The following is a 14,222-nucleotide window of genomic DNA, read 5'->3' on the forward strand; positions in this document are numbered from 1 at the left end:
CCTGGGTTTGCAAAGCCAGCCAGAGAGACTCAGGAAGGAGAACCGCTATCCTTCTGCACCCATTCAGATGCACCCTTTTCCTCTGTGCTCAGCCAGAAGGGCAGGGGGTGCAGTGGGGCCCTGCACTGAGCATTTATTAATTAATTTATTTATTTCCCTTTGTTGCCCTTGTTGTTGTTATTGATGTCATCATTGTTGGCTAGGACAGAAAGAAATGGAGAGAGGAGGGGAAGACAAAGAGGGGGAGAGAAAGATAAGACACCTGCAGACCGGCTTCACAGCCTGTGAAGCGACTCCCCTGCAGGTGGGGAACCAGGGGCTTGAACCAGGATCCTTATGCTGGTCCTTGTGCTTTGCACCACATGTGCTTAACCTGCTGCACTACAGTCTGACTCCCGACAAATTTTTTAAATGTTGGGGAAACAAGTGCCAATCCCATCCCCCCCAATATAGTCAGCAAATCTAGGTCTTCAAATTACTGAATAATAAATGCTGCTCAAACGTTCCTATCACTCCAGGCTCTCCAGAACTGTTTAGAAGCACATTCCGGGCAGGGGTAGACAGCATAATGGTTATGCAAAGAGACTCTCATGCCTGAGGCTCCAAAGTCCCAGGTTCAATCCCCTGCACCACCATAAACCAGAGCTGAGCAGTGCTCTGGTAAAAAAAAAAAAAAAACACATTCCAGGATACCCATGACTTGCTCAAAACCCACAAAGAAACCAGACGCTATATCCAGCCATCATCAGGTAGTGCTGTGGGCTGTCTCTTCAGAAAACACCAGCTTCCCCCAAGCCCAAGGGACTCCCCAAGGCCCAGGGCCCACAGCTAAGAAGAGACCTCAAGAAAATGAGTGAGAAGAGCCTTCTTTCGGTGCAGAAAAAAGTGTAGTCAGTCTGTCCGTAGGCATTGGACAGGAAGCCTGGCCAAGCTTCAGTGGGGATAGATGCAAATGAGGGGTACAAACACAAAGGCTAGCAGTGAGCTTGGGGCTTAGCAGCAGTTGAGGCAGGCCCTGGGGGGAGAAGAAACCATCCACAGCGAAGTCACAACAAAAACAGTCTGACCACAGGTGTCTGTACTCATTAGGACACCTTCTCAAACTCAGACAGCTTAAAAGCACCCTGGGGCCAAGCTCAGCTCCAAACAGGACATGACTACAAACAGGAGGAAGCCAGGAAGGGCTGCACTGTCCTGAGTCCCCAACCAGTCAGAGTCCCTTTTCATGGCTGACTCTGAAAATATCTGCCTCTATTGAGGGACAATGCAGGGCACAGGGGGTCCTGGGGAGCATGGACATTTTGTTTTCACTGGACTTGCGCATGTGGAACTGAGATAGATGCACACTGGTGAAGGTCCTTTGAACTGCACTATATGAAGTGGGAGGAGTTTGTTTCACAGGCCAATGAAAAGTGTGATATAAGAAGGGCATAAGAGGAGGGGGGCAATTATATGGGGAAGGATCTTTTTTGGACTAGCTCCAGGGACCCTCAGGGAATCTGTCCCCATGAGCTTTAACTCTAGCTTCACTTTTGAACATATCTTGTTTCAGACTCTAATAAAAGACAAATTTAGAAATTGCATATCAGCCATGAGTGTTCTTTTGAACTTTTTTTTTTTTTTTTTTTTTTACCAGAGCACTGCTCAGCTCTGGCTTATGGTGGTGCAGGAGATTGGACCTGGGACTTTGGAGCCTCAGGCTTGAGAGCCTCTTTTCATAACCATTATGTTATCTACTCCCTTCTTTTGAAATTCTTTTTGAGTGAAAATCACATTGGACCCCAGAAGGGAACCCTACCTCTAACACCTTTCTTCACCCCCTCCACCTGCTTCCTGATGACAGTCCAGAGACAAGATGTGTGCATGTGTGCACAGGTGTCTAAGAAAACAACCTATATTTAAGAAATTTGGGGGACCGATTAAGTACATATGTTACAGTGGGCAAGGACCCAGGCTCAAGACTCTGGTGCCTGTCCCTGCAGGGTGGAAGTTTCATAGGGGTATAAGTTGAGGAGGGGAGAGGGTAGTCACTGCCTTGGGTTGAACAGGGCTCACTCATGCATTCTAAGGTGGCAGAAAACCTCCCCTAGCCACGCCCCCCCAAACACATACACCCCTGCAGCAGCTAGCAGGTTGGGAGGAGGGGATTTCCTCACTCTGAGCAGTGACTCTGACAAGAAGCTTTCTCCAGTGAGGCTTGCCACTCACTGCCTGCAGGTCCCAGGTCCCAGGAGACACACAGACTCACAAGGAAGGAGATGGGGGGGGGGTGTAAGCAGGGGGTGAAAATGGGTGAGGTATGGGATGGAGCCAATCCCCTCAGGCTGCTAAATTAAGGAATGTCCCCAGTGCTCACACTGGGTGGGGTGATAAGGCAGGTGACAGTAGGAGACAAAAGGCCAGGGGGGTCATGACCTCTGGGCAAGGCTGCTTCCAGCCAGGCTCCAAAAATAGGGCAGGGCTTTGTATGTAAATTAATTTAAATTTAGGGAGTGGGGCAATAGCGCAGATCTCCGGTTCAAGCCCCCGGGCTCTTCCACCTGCAGGGGAGTTGCTTCACAGGCGGTAAAGCAGGTCTGTCTGCAGGTGTCTATCTTTCTCTCCCCCTCTCTGTCTTGCCCTCCTCTCACCATTTCTCTCTGTCCTTATCCAACAACAATGACATCAATAATAACAATAATAACTACAACAATAAAACAAGAGCAGCAAAAGGGAATAAATAAATATTTTTAAAAATTAATTTAAGCATAAACTATTGGCTGGTCTGCTCAAAGGGGAAATAGGCCAGAGCAGCACTGAGAGCTGGGCAGGCCCTGAGCCAGTGCTCCTAGAGCCCTGCAGAGTGTCTCCCTTTGTGGCTCAGTGTTTGCTCCCACAGAGGGGCTATCTGCTCCACACACCCTGAGACCAGGCTCACAGCCCCATCTTTCCTGGAGTAGCCCAACACACAGTGACCCTGGAGGCCGGCTCCAGGCCCAGAGCAGCAAGGCAAACTGAACAGCTCTGCCCTCTCCCCTAGTTGGCACCCATTCCAAATCCCTCAATCCAGCTACTTGGTCTTCTCCCCAGTCTTCTCCACAAAGGGAAGCTCTTTTCTTTCCAGACTAGCCTCTGAAATTGTCATGTGGGCCTGGCAGGCAGTGCCTGGACTTCAGCCCTGAGAACAGCTGGGCCAGCAGGGCAGCCATGCCTGGACTGGCAAGATGCCATCATCTCCCCAGGAAGCTGCAGAGAGCACATCCATTCCTTCTCCCTGTGTTTAGAAAACTGGGCTGGGTCAGAGAGACAGCATAACTCCAGTACATCAGACTTGCACACCCGGAGACCCAAATTCACTCCCTGCCCTGCTACATGCCAGAGCCAAAAAAAGCTCTGTGCTCTCTTGTGTCTCTCTAAAATAAATATAAATCATTTTTGTTTTCATTTTTATTGTCACCAAGGTTATCGCAGAGGCTTGGTGTCAACACTACAAATACATCACTCCTAACCACCATTTTTTTTGCTTTTCTCTCTCTCTCTCTCTCTTTATTTGAAAGGACAGAGAGAAACTGAAAGGGAAATAGACAGAGACACCTACAGCCCTGCTTTACTTCTCATGAAGCTTCCCCCCTGCAGATGGGGAGCAGGGAGGGGCTCGAACTCAGATACTTGAGCATGATAAGATGGATGCTTAACCAGGTGCAACAATACCCAATCCCAATAATCTTTTTCTATGTGTTTTTGGCCAAGAAGTTGGCTCCGTAGGTAGACACCAACTGCAGGCATGAGGTGTTGAGTTTAGTTCTCAGAGCAAACATGCTGCTGTGATGTGCTTTTCTCTTTCTCTTCTTTTTCTTCTTCCTCTTCTTCTTCATCTTCTTCTTTTTCTCCTTCTCCTCCTCCTTCTCCTCCTTCTTTTTCTTCTTCTCTTTCACTTCTCTAGATTCCACATGAGTGAAACCATCCAGTAGTTTTCTTTTATCTCTTTACTTATTTCACTAAGCATAATCACCTCCAGTTCCATCCATTTTGTCCTAAAGGACACAATATAATCTTTTTTGACTGCAGAGTACTATTCTATGGAATATATATATCCTATAACTTCTTTTTTTTAATATTTATTTATTTCCTTTTTGTTGCCCTTGCAGCTTTTGTAGCAGTTGTAGCTATTGTTTTTTATGTCGTTGTTGTTGTTGGATAGGACAGAGAGAAATGGAGAGAGGGGGAGAGAAAGACCTGCTTCACCGCCTGTGAAGCGACTCCCCTGCAGGTGGGGAGCCAGGGGCTCGAACCCGGATCCTTACGCCAATCCTTGGGCTTTGCGCTTCGTGCGTTTAAGCCGCTAGGCTACCGCCCAGCTCCCATCCTATAACTTCTTTATCCAGTCATCTGTTGATGGACGTTTAGGCTACTTCTACTCTTTGGCTATTGTGAATAATACAGCTATGAACACAGGGGTGCATATGTCCCTTCCTATTAGTGTTTCATTGTCCTTTGGATAAATGTATAAGAGTGGTTTTGCTGAATCATAAGGCAATTTCATTTTTACTTGTTTAAGGGGAGGCCTAATTCTTAGTTCATACAGAGCTCAGCAGTTTCAACCCTGGGCCCCTCCTTCTTCCCATCATGCTACCTCCTCACACCTGGTCAGCTGACCCTCCAATTCATGCAATATCCCCACCCTGTTCATTGCCCAGTTTGCAGCCACCAGAGGACTGGTGTCCAGTAAGCATGATGCTTAGCGAAATAAGTAAAGAGATAAAAGAAAACTACTGGATGGTTTCACTCATGTGGAATCTAGAGAAGTGAAATACATGAACTTGCAAAAAAAAAAAAAAAAAAAAAAAACAAGCAGAGGCAAATAAACTGTCTCTAAGACTGGGCAAAACTCTTGTGATTATCTCTTGAGATGTGGGAGGATTATTCATACAGAACTTTGGTGGTAGGTGTAGGGTGGAAATTTGCCCTGTAATCTTACAACCTTGTAGTCCACTACTAATCACAAATAAACAAATTAAAAAATGAAAAATAAATAAATAAAAATTGGTTTGAAAAAATCAGGCTTCCACAGGTTGCACTTCAGTACCTGAATAGCAGAGCATGCTCTCACATCTATCTTGGCAGCCCTGTAGCCAGCACCACTGCAGATAATCTGTAAACAATCTGGGATCCTCACAAGACCCTCTAGCCCCTCACAAAGGGGCAGTTCGACCTCATTTGATCACATAACAAAGAACTTCTAGCATATGACATCAGGCTGGAAAATTCTCATACAAATTTTTATAGTTGATAGCAGGGCTTCACCACTCTAGATGAACCTTTTTCAGATACAGAGACAGAGAGACCACAGCAACAAAGCTTCTTCCAAAACAATGTGGGGTGAGGCTTGAACCTGGGTTGCACACACTACAACACAGAGCACTATCCAATTGAGCTATTTTGCTGGCCCTGCATCACATGGTTTACTTGCAGAGTTCAGACAAAAACATGGGTTTATGCTGTGAGGACAGAGCACTATCCTTTGGCCTCACCTGTGATGAAGATGGGTCTACTCAGAGAGATGAAATTCCAGGGTGAAGAGCAGAGTCTGTCAGAGCAGACCTTGAACACAACTGACTCAGAGCAAGGATTCCAAGGCCCCAGCCGGTAGCTGAGACGTCACCAGATAAAGAGCAGACTTTAGCAGTTCTAGCCTGTCATTTCATGTTCTCTCTGCTGCCTCCTGGCCCTCACCCTATCTGATGCGTATGGCAAAGAACATTCTGGTGCACTGTGTGTGGCTGAGGTAGGAGCCAGCTCTGGGTGGAATAGGAGGAACAAATGAGAAAGAAACACCAAGTCCCATCACAGAGATGTTCAAGAGGTTACCATGTAAAGGCTGCTCAGCAATGGGATTCAGAGTTCTGCAGGGAAAGACCACAGGAACACCTCTAGGAGGCTTACACATTCCTGAGATGCAAACTCTGCTTTAAGTCTTTAAATATTTTTAAAATTATTATTATTATTTTGCCTCCAGGGTTATTGCTGGGGTTCGGTGCCTGCACCACAAATTCACTGCTACCAGAGGCTATTTTTTCTTTTCTTTTCTTTTTAAATACTTTATTTATTTATTAATGAGAAAGATAAGAGAGAGAGAAAGAACCAGACAGCACTCTGGTACATGTGCTGCTGGGGACTGAACTCAGGACCTCATGCTTGAGAGTCTAGTGCCTTAGCCACTGCGCCACCTCCTGGACCGTTATTTTTCCCCTTTTGTTGCCCTTGTTGTTTACTGTTATTGTGGTTATTATTATTGTTATTGATGTCATTGTTGTTAGATAGGACAGAGAGAAATGAAGAGAGGAGGGGAAGACAAAGGGGGAGAGAAAGATAAACACCTGCAGACCTGCTTCACCACTTGTGAAGTGACCCTCCCTGCAGGTGGGGAGCCCGGGGCTGGAACTAGGATCCTTAAGTCGGTCCTTGTCTTCATGCCATGTGCGCTTAACCTACTGCACTACCACCCGGCCCCCTAAAATTATTTTTTATGAAGAAAGAGAGAGAAATTGAAAGGAAATGGAAAGAGACACCTGTAGCACTGTTTCACTTATTGAGAAGCTTTCCCCCTGCAGGGGGGATCCAGGGGTTTGAATTAGGAGCCTTGAACATTGTAACATGTACACTCAACCAGGTGTACCACCACCCGATCCCCAAACCCTGCTTTATCCCTGCCACAGGACACCTCACTGGAGCCCTCCCTGGCGTGTGCAGCCCACTGGGAACTCCTGCAGGAATGTGCATCTTGGAAGAGCTCTTCTAAATTCCATATCAGCACTGCCTCATTGAATCTGGAAGGGTTTTTTCTACCCCATCCACTGCTCAGCAGGGAGAGAGGGGCTCAGCTGCCCAGGCAGGGAGGAAACAACATTGCCTATTCCACCACTGGCCAAGAAGGTCCCAGGCTTCACAGAGGAAGTCAAGGGAGTTTGCTGATGGAAACTGTCTAGCCCAGCACAACCTCAGCCACCAGCCTGCACCACCTTCACACCACATCCACCTGCAACCCAGGAGAAGGCAAGCAGGGGGCTGGGCAGACAGGGCCAGCATACAAGGCACACCAGGCAGTGAGGACTGCGAGTGCTGGCCCTGCCTATTCAAGCTGCTACACAGCCTGGCCTCAGCACATGCTGTTACCCCACCCCCCCACCCCCCAGCAGCACGTGCCCTCACAGTTCCTTCCACCCTCAGCAGCACATGCAGTCACAGCACCCCGGAGTAGAACTGAGTCAGGCCCCAGAAGCAGCAGGGAGATGCCAACAGGAGCACAGGGTACCACCAGGAGACTCAGAGACAAGCAACAGCAGAGCCAGAGCTGCACCCGTGTCCATACCCACCCCGTGTCAAGGCATCTCTCTAGCAGTTGCCCCTGGATCTCTAGTCCAGCCCTAACAGTCCCTGACTGCAGAGGGGCACACAGTGGGCTGTTCCTCCCCAGGGGGCTCCTGTTCCCCCCACGGCTTCCCTGGTGTCTGTGTGGCCCATTCTTGTTGGGGTCTCAGGCCACGATCATCCTAAGGCATAGTATTCTAGAAGCCTGAGCTGGCCAAAAAGGAGAATGGAAAGACTCCAGGTGCGCCCAATATCCACACCTGTAACCAGAGACTCACACAAAGGAGATGCCGGCATAGTGCCCAGCAGCCCTGCCAGCCTCAGGTTTCAGCATGCAGGTAACTGCCAGGGCTTTGCCATCAATGAGTCAGAGGTCGGCAGGACAGAAAGCTGTGCTCAGGGCACCCCCTCTTCTGAAGCTGCACCCTGCCCTGGACACAGGCCTGGATTCTGTCCAGGGGCCACTGCCCTCTGCTGCTCCCTGGGGAGTCCACAGAGGAAGTGGACTCTGCTACCTGGGATAGGCAGCCCCTGTTGTGGGGAGCCTTGCCAGTCAGTCACAGGCTATTCACCCCCCAGCCTCACTGAGCCAGTGAAGGCTCCTCCTCCCACCAGCTGCTCCCGTATTGTCAGCAATGAGATGATTGCCACTGTCATGATAATATAAATGACATCAAGAGTGGTGCTGTTGAATGCCCGGGTAGTTAAGAATTACAAAGGAGGGTGCTTCCAAGAAAAATTATAGGAGGGCCAGGTGGTGGTGCACCCAGACAGTGCACATAGTACAAAGCACAAGAACCCACACAAGGATTCAGGTTTGAGCCCCCAGCTCCCCACCTGCAGGGGGGACACTTCGCAAGCAGTCAAAGCAGATCTGCAGGTGTCTATCTTTCTCTTTCCCTCTCTATCTCCCCTCATCTCTCAATTTCTCTCTGTCCTGTAAAATAACATGGGGGAAAAGGCCACCAGCAGTAGTGGATTTGTAGTGCAGCACCAAGCCCCAGCAATAACCCTGGAGGCAATATATATATTTGGGAGAAAATCAGAATTGCAATGGTCACTGTTGTATGTCTTGATAGAGGCTTGGTTCAATAGATGTATACACTGATCAAAACTGAGCAAATATACATTTGTACATTTTTGTGTCCATAAATTCCACATCCAAACAGACAACAAACACTGTGAACTAGTTGATGTTCTGTAGGCTGAAGCTCTTGGGGGAAGTGCACTTACTATGACATGCATCAAAAAGTAGGATGAACAGACAAAACAGGCTGGCTAGATAGATCACATGTGGTAGAGCAAACATTGTTACGTGTAAAGGGTGGGGTCTAGGTGGCGGGGATACAGCAGGTCTTTCTTCAGATGTTTTAATTACAAAGCTTTATATAATAAAATGATGGGAATAGGGGGTCAGGCGGTAGGTAGCACAGTGTGTTAAGTGCACATGGTGCAAAGCGCAAGGACAGGCATAAGGTTCCCGGTTCAAGCAGGGAGTCGCTTCACAGGCGGTAAAGCAGATCTGCAGGTGTCTCTTTCTCTCCCCCTCTCTGTCTTCCCCTCCTCTCTCCATTTCTATCTGTCCTATCCAACAATGACAACGACATCAATAACAACAATAATAATAATAACTACAACAATAAAACAATGGCAACAAAAGGGGAAATAAATATTTTTTTAAAAAGTCTTTTTTAAAAAATGATGGGAATAGCCATGAAAGCAACTCCTATTTCATCAGACTATGATATTTCAATAAAATAATTCAGGTATAGGGGAGGGGGGGAGATAATTCAGGTATAATGTTCAAATCAGGACAGAAGCCTGGAAAGCATTCAAGAAGTAGGAGCTGCCATCAGCAGTGTCACTACTTCATCTGCCAGTACTGTCATTTCCTCTGTCTTCTCATTCCCTGTGCTACACATACAATCACTCAGTGATAGTGATCACGCACTCTCTGCAGAGGGGAGATTACATGGCCTCACAAGATCCCTCAGTCATCAGGAGGTAGCCATAGAACCAAGGCAGAGGAGCCGGGAAGTGCAAACAGCACATTCCTCCACACACAGAGCAAAGGCCAGAGGACCTGTTCCTTGAAGCTCCTGTGCTGAACTGCCAGCACCTTCTGTCCCTGAGGTCAGAGAGGGGAGAGGCGGGAATTTCTGTCTCTAAGTGTGTGTGTGTGTGTGTGTGTGTGTGTGTGTGTGTGTGTGTGTGTGCCGGGGGGGGGGGTATGCAGCACTATAGGGGATCTGGAAAGGCCTGGCCTTGTTGACATGGAGACTTCAAAGCCACCTTCAGCTACAGACAAACTGTCACACTCCCTCCACAGCCCTGTGATCCTGCCTAAGCTGTCACTCTCCAACTCAGCCTGCACATAGAAGCCTCCAGCCACGACCTGGCCTCTGCACCACCATCTCCAGGGCCTGCAGGCTACAGAGGGCTGGGGAGCATTGATCTGGGCCCACTGGCTTCCCAGCATCCAGATGGTCAAACCCACACTCCACTTCTACTAAAGAATATGCACAAGCCAGACCAATGATAATAGAACAACAATGGAGGGCTGGGGAAGACAATATAGTAGTTTGGCAGAAGACTCATGGCTGAGGCTCCAAGGCCACAGGTTCGATCCCCAGCGCCACCATAAGCAACAGCTATATAGGGAGTTGAGTGGTAGAGCAGCAGGTTAAGCACACATGGTGCAAAGCGCAAGGACCAGCGGTTCAAGCCCCGGCTCCCCACCTGCGGGGGGAGTCACTTCACAGGTGGTAAAGCAGGCCTGCAGGTGTCTGTCTTTCTCTCCCCCTCTCTGTCTCCCCCTCCTCTCTCCATTTCTCTCTGTCCTATCTAACATTGAAGACAATAATAACTACAACAACAATAAGGGCAACAAAAGGGGAAAAATATATATATATATATAGCCATAGTTGAACAATGCTCTAGTCTCTTTCTCTCTGAATCTCTTTATTGCATTTCCCCTTCTCTCTCTCTCTCTCTTTCTCTCTCTCTCTCTAAATAGAATAAAACAAAATTTAAAAAATAGGATGAGCAACAAGGCCAGATCACAAGCTCAACAACCCCTAGTCTATGTGCAGAGGGTCCCAGGAGCTGCCTCTAGGCCTCTGTGACAGGTGACCTTCAGATGCAGGTGGAGATGGTTGGTGGTCACTTTAGGTGAAAGAGGCAGAAAAGGCCCCTTGGAGAAAGGTAACATTCAAACTGAGGCCCCACTGATAGAGGGAGCAGCCAGGAGGAGGCAGAGGGGCTCAATGCAGAATCCCCTGCTCAACATATGCCTTAAGGACAGGAAAACACAGATTCAGAATGTCACATGCACCCCTGTGCACATAGCTGCATTATTCACAATAGCCAAAGAATAGAAGCAGCCCAGATGCCATCAACATGACTAGAAAAAGAAGTTTCTCCATGTAATACTGCTCTGTAGTTTAGAAAGATGAGATTGTCTAATTTTGGACAAAGTGAATGGAACTAGAAGTGATTAAGCTAAATGAAATAAGAAGTGAAAGACTTCTTTCTGAAAGAAAGAAAGAAAGAAAGAAAGAAAGAAAGAAAGAAAGAAAGAAAGAAAGAAAAGAAAGGAACAGGGCATCCATGCCTGTTGCCCTCCCCAGATAATGATAAGCAGATAGAGATCAGTGTCCACATATATGCACAGTTCACACACATGAAGCAAAACAAGAAACCCTAAAGCAGTGTTGACTCTTGTCTCTGAAGACAAACATTTTTCCCCCTAAAGAATGGATTAAACTAATTATTGAAAAGAAAATAGCCTAAGTGTTTAGAGATGGTGAATCTATCCAGATTGAGTGACAGAACCAATTCTTCGGAATTTTAAGCATTCAGTGAGTGAGCTGTCAATTTTGATTTTGTTTTGCTTCCGACCCATATGACTCATTTTTTGGAGGAAGGGGAAAAAGCAGCAGTACTGTGTTTGAAAATTATACTCTGCATCTGGGTCTCTTGTTACACATTGACCACTTAAATGTTATTTTTCTGCTTCACTATTATAGTGATTGTGAGGCCTTTCATGCAGGTATATAATTATTTTTTTTCATGAAGAGAAAGCCATTTCAGGAAGCAAAACCAGATGGCTTCACTCATATGTGGACCATAGATAACTAAAGCAAACGAACTTGCAAAACACATACATACACAGGCTTTGTGGAACCGATAGTGGTTATCAGAGGGCAGGGTGGGTACACAGGACTACGGGGGGGTGTGGTGAGCTGTGCACACACACACAGGGATGAGTCATGCCAACCAATGTTAAACTATTAATACAAAGTGTATTAAAACATTAATATAACAGTACTGCCATTTTAAAAGATATTTGGGGGGGGGGGGGTTTGAGATAGATAGTATAATGGTTATAAAAAGAGACTCTCATGCCTGAGACTCCAAAGTCAAAGTTCAATCTCCTGCACCACCATAGCCAGAACTGAGCACTGCTCTGGTAAAATAAACAAACAAATATAAATAAAATCTTGTTTATTGCCTCACTCTCATGAGCACAAGGAAAGAAAGAGGCTGTGAGCTGATTTGACATACTCCATCCACCTCTCTGGGATTTAGGAACAGTCCCAAATCTGAAACACGTCCTCCACACTCAGAGAGTCACCCCCACAGCCCCCATCCTGTCACCAAGTGGACACAAGCACACAGCAAAAAGCAAGATCATTCCCTGGGTTCGGGACGCTGGCTTCACTGGTGTCCAAAGACCTGGCTCTTGCTTTAGGATCCACAGCCAGCAGGCCTCGCTGGGTCATCACAAAGCCATCCTGCTCCTGCTCACAGTTACAGGTGTGATTGCTGCCCAGGCAGCAGCAGTGACACTAAGCCCTGGAGCCCCCTCCCAGCACAGCCCGCCTCCAGCAGCTGGGAACACCCAGTTCCAGTACCTGTAGGTGATCTTCACTTCAGTCCCAGGCTCATCTCGCTCCCAGATCAGAGCGACGCTCTCTGGAGATTGCTCTGCGTGCCGGTCCAGGCAGTTGACTACAGAGAAACAGGTGAACTCGGTTACCCAGTGTCTGTCTCTACGGGGTTGGGGGGGGTGGCACTTGACAGGCTCTGGCTTGCTGGCTTGAGCTGCTCTGCTATAAAGGGGGCCCTTCCCTCCTCCATACCCAGGACTCTGCCTATTCTAAGACTGAATTTATTATCTATGAGGCAGAGTGAGAGAGAAGTCAGAGCTTCCCTCTGGCACATGCCTTGGGAACAGTATTTTGCCAGTCCCCAGGCCCAGGTTTTTTTGTCCCCTTCCAACATAAGCGATTATCCCTTCAGAAAACTGCTACAGAACATTTGATGATCAAGAAAAATGCTTGGGGGTGGGGGGGGTCAGGTAGTGGCTGCCTAGTAGAAGAGCACAGTTCACCATCATCTGGGGCCCAGGCTTTAGTACCAGGACTCCACTGAGAGAGGGCAAAGCTTCATGCACTGTGCAGCAGAGCTGCAGGTATGTCTCCTCTCTCTCTCCCTCACTCTCTTCTTCTCTAGTTCTCATCCTCTGTCAAGAAAGATGAAAGAGAGAAAAGGAAGAAAGGAAGAAAGGAAGGAAGGAAGGAAGGAAGAAAGGAAGAAAGAAAGAAAGAAAGAAAGAAAGAAAGAAAGAAAGAAAGAAAGAAAGAAAGAAAAGGAAGTGGGGGGATAGAGCCACCAGGAATTAAAAGTTGCACAGGGGAGTCGGGCGGTAGCGCAGCGGGTTAAGCGCAGGTAGCGCAAAGCACAAGGACCGGCAAAAGGATCCCAGTTCGAACCCCGGCTCCCCACCTGCAGGGGAGTCACTTCACAGGCGGTGAAGCAGGTCTGCAGGTGTCTATCTTTCTCTCCTCCTCTCTGTCTTCCCCTCCTCTCTCCATTTCTCTCTGTCCTATCCAACGACGACGACAACAACAATAATAACTACAACAATAAAACAACAAGGGCAACAAAAGGGAATAAATAAATAAAATTTAAAAAATATTAAAAGTTGCACAGACACTGATCCTGGCAATTACCCTGGTGAAACGAACAGCTTTTTCTTAGTTTAAAATAATGGAGGGACATTATAGTTGTTGTCAATGTTTTTTTCTTCCCCCAATTCCAAGGATACATTAATGATACGAAAGAGAAGCCAGGTGAATTTTTTTTTCCCCCTTTAGAGTTATCACTAGGGCTTGGTACCTACACTACAAATCCACTGCTCCTGGAGGCCATTTTTCTCATTTTGTTGCGCTTTTTGTAGTCGTTATTGTTGTCATAGCTGTTGTTGTTGTTGTTGTTGTTGGGTAGGACAGAGAGAAATTGAGAGAGGAAGGGAAGACAGAGAGGAAGAGAGAAAGACTGACACCTGCAGACCTGCTTCACCACTTGTGAAGCGACCCCCTGGAGGTGGGGAGCTGGGGGCTCGAACTGGGATCCTTGCACCCATCCTTGCACTTTGCACCATGTGTGCTTAACCTGTTATGCTACCACCCAGCTCCCCCACAGTTGAAATTTTACTGAACACATCTTAATCTTGATAGGTGGGGAGACATTCTTTACTTAGATAAATAAATAAATACGCAAGAAAAAAAAACCAAGTGATTACCAAAGATGAAAACAAGCAAAACAAAGGCCCTCACATACAAATGGGCTCTCACAGATGCAAGGGCGAGCTGCAATGGCCGCCACACAGCCATAATAGCCGCCACACAGCCACCCCAGGGAGCCTTATCTAGGCCCTGATTCCCAAAGCTGCCCCCCAACCCCCCACACACCCTAGTGGCTATTACATGCAGGCAGGACTGGACCCCACACACTGAGACCAGAGAAATCACTAGATACTCAAACTGGGGGGTGGGGGTAGGGTGCTGGCAGTCCAGGGTGGAAGCTGA

General features: G+C 47.5%; 1 protein-coding gene across 2 annotated transcripts in view; it reads right to left on the reverse strand.

Moving 5' to 3' along the window:
* ACSS1 (acyl-CoA synthetase short chain family member 1) overlaps positions 1 to 14,222 on the reverse strand; it is a 40,724-nt gene that overhangs the window by 16,255 nt on the left and 10,247 nt on the right. For both annotated transcript variants that reach the window (XM_060192562.1, XM_016193643.2), the window contains exon 2: positions 12,264 to 12,360. In XM_060192562.1, the coding sequence (XP_060048545.1) occupies positions 12,264 to 12,360 (97 nt within the window). The remainder of the gene's footprint in view (positions 1 to 12,263; positions 12,361 to 14,222) is intronic.

This window comes from Erinaceus europaeus, chromosome 1 (genome assembly GCF_950295315.1).
Source record: "Erinaceus europaeus chromosome 1, mEriEur2.1, whole genome shotgun sequence".
In the NCBI taxonomy this organism is placed as follows: Eukaryota; Metazoa; Chordata; class Mammalia; order Eulipotyphla; family Erinaceidae; genus Erinaceus; species Erinaceus europaeus.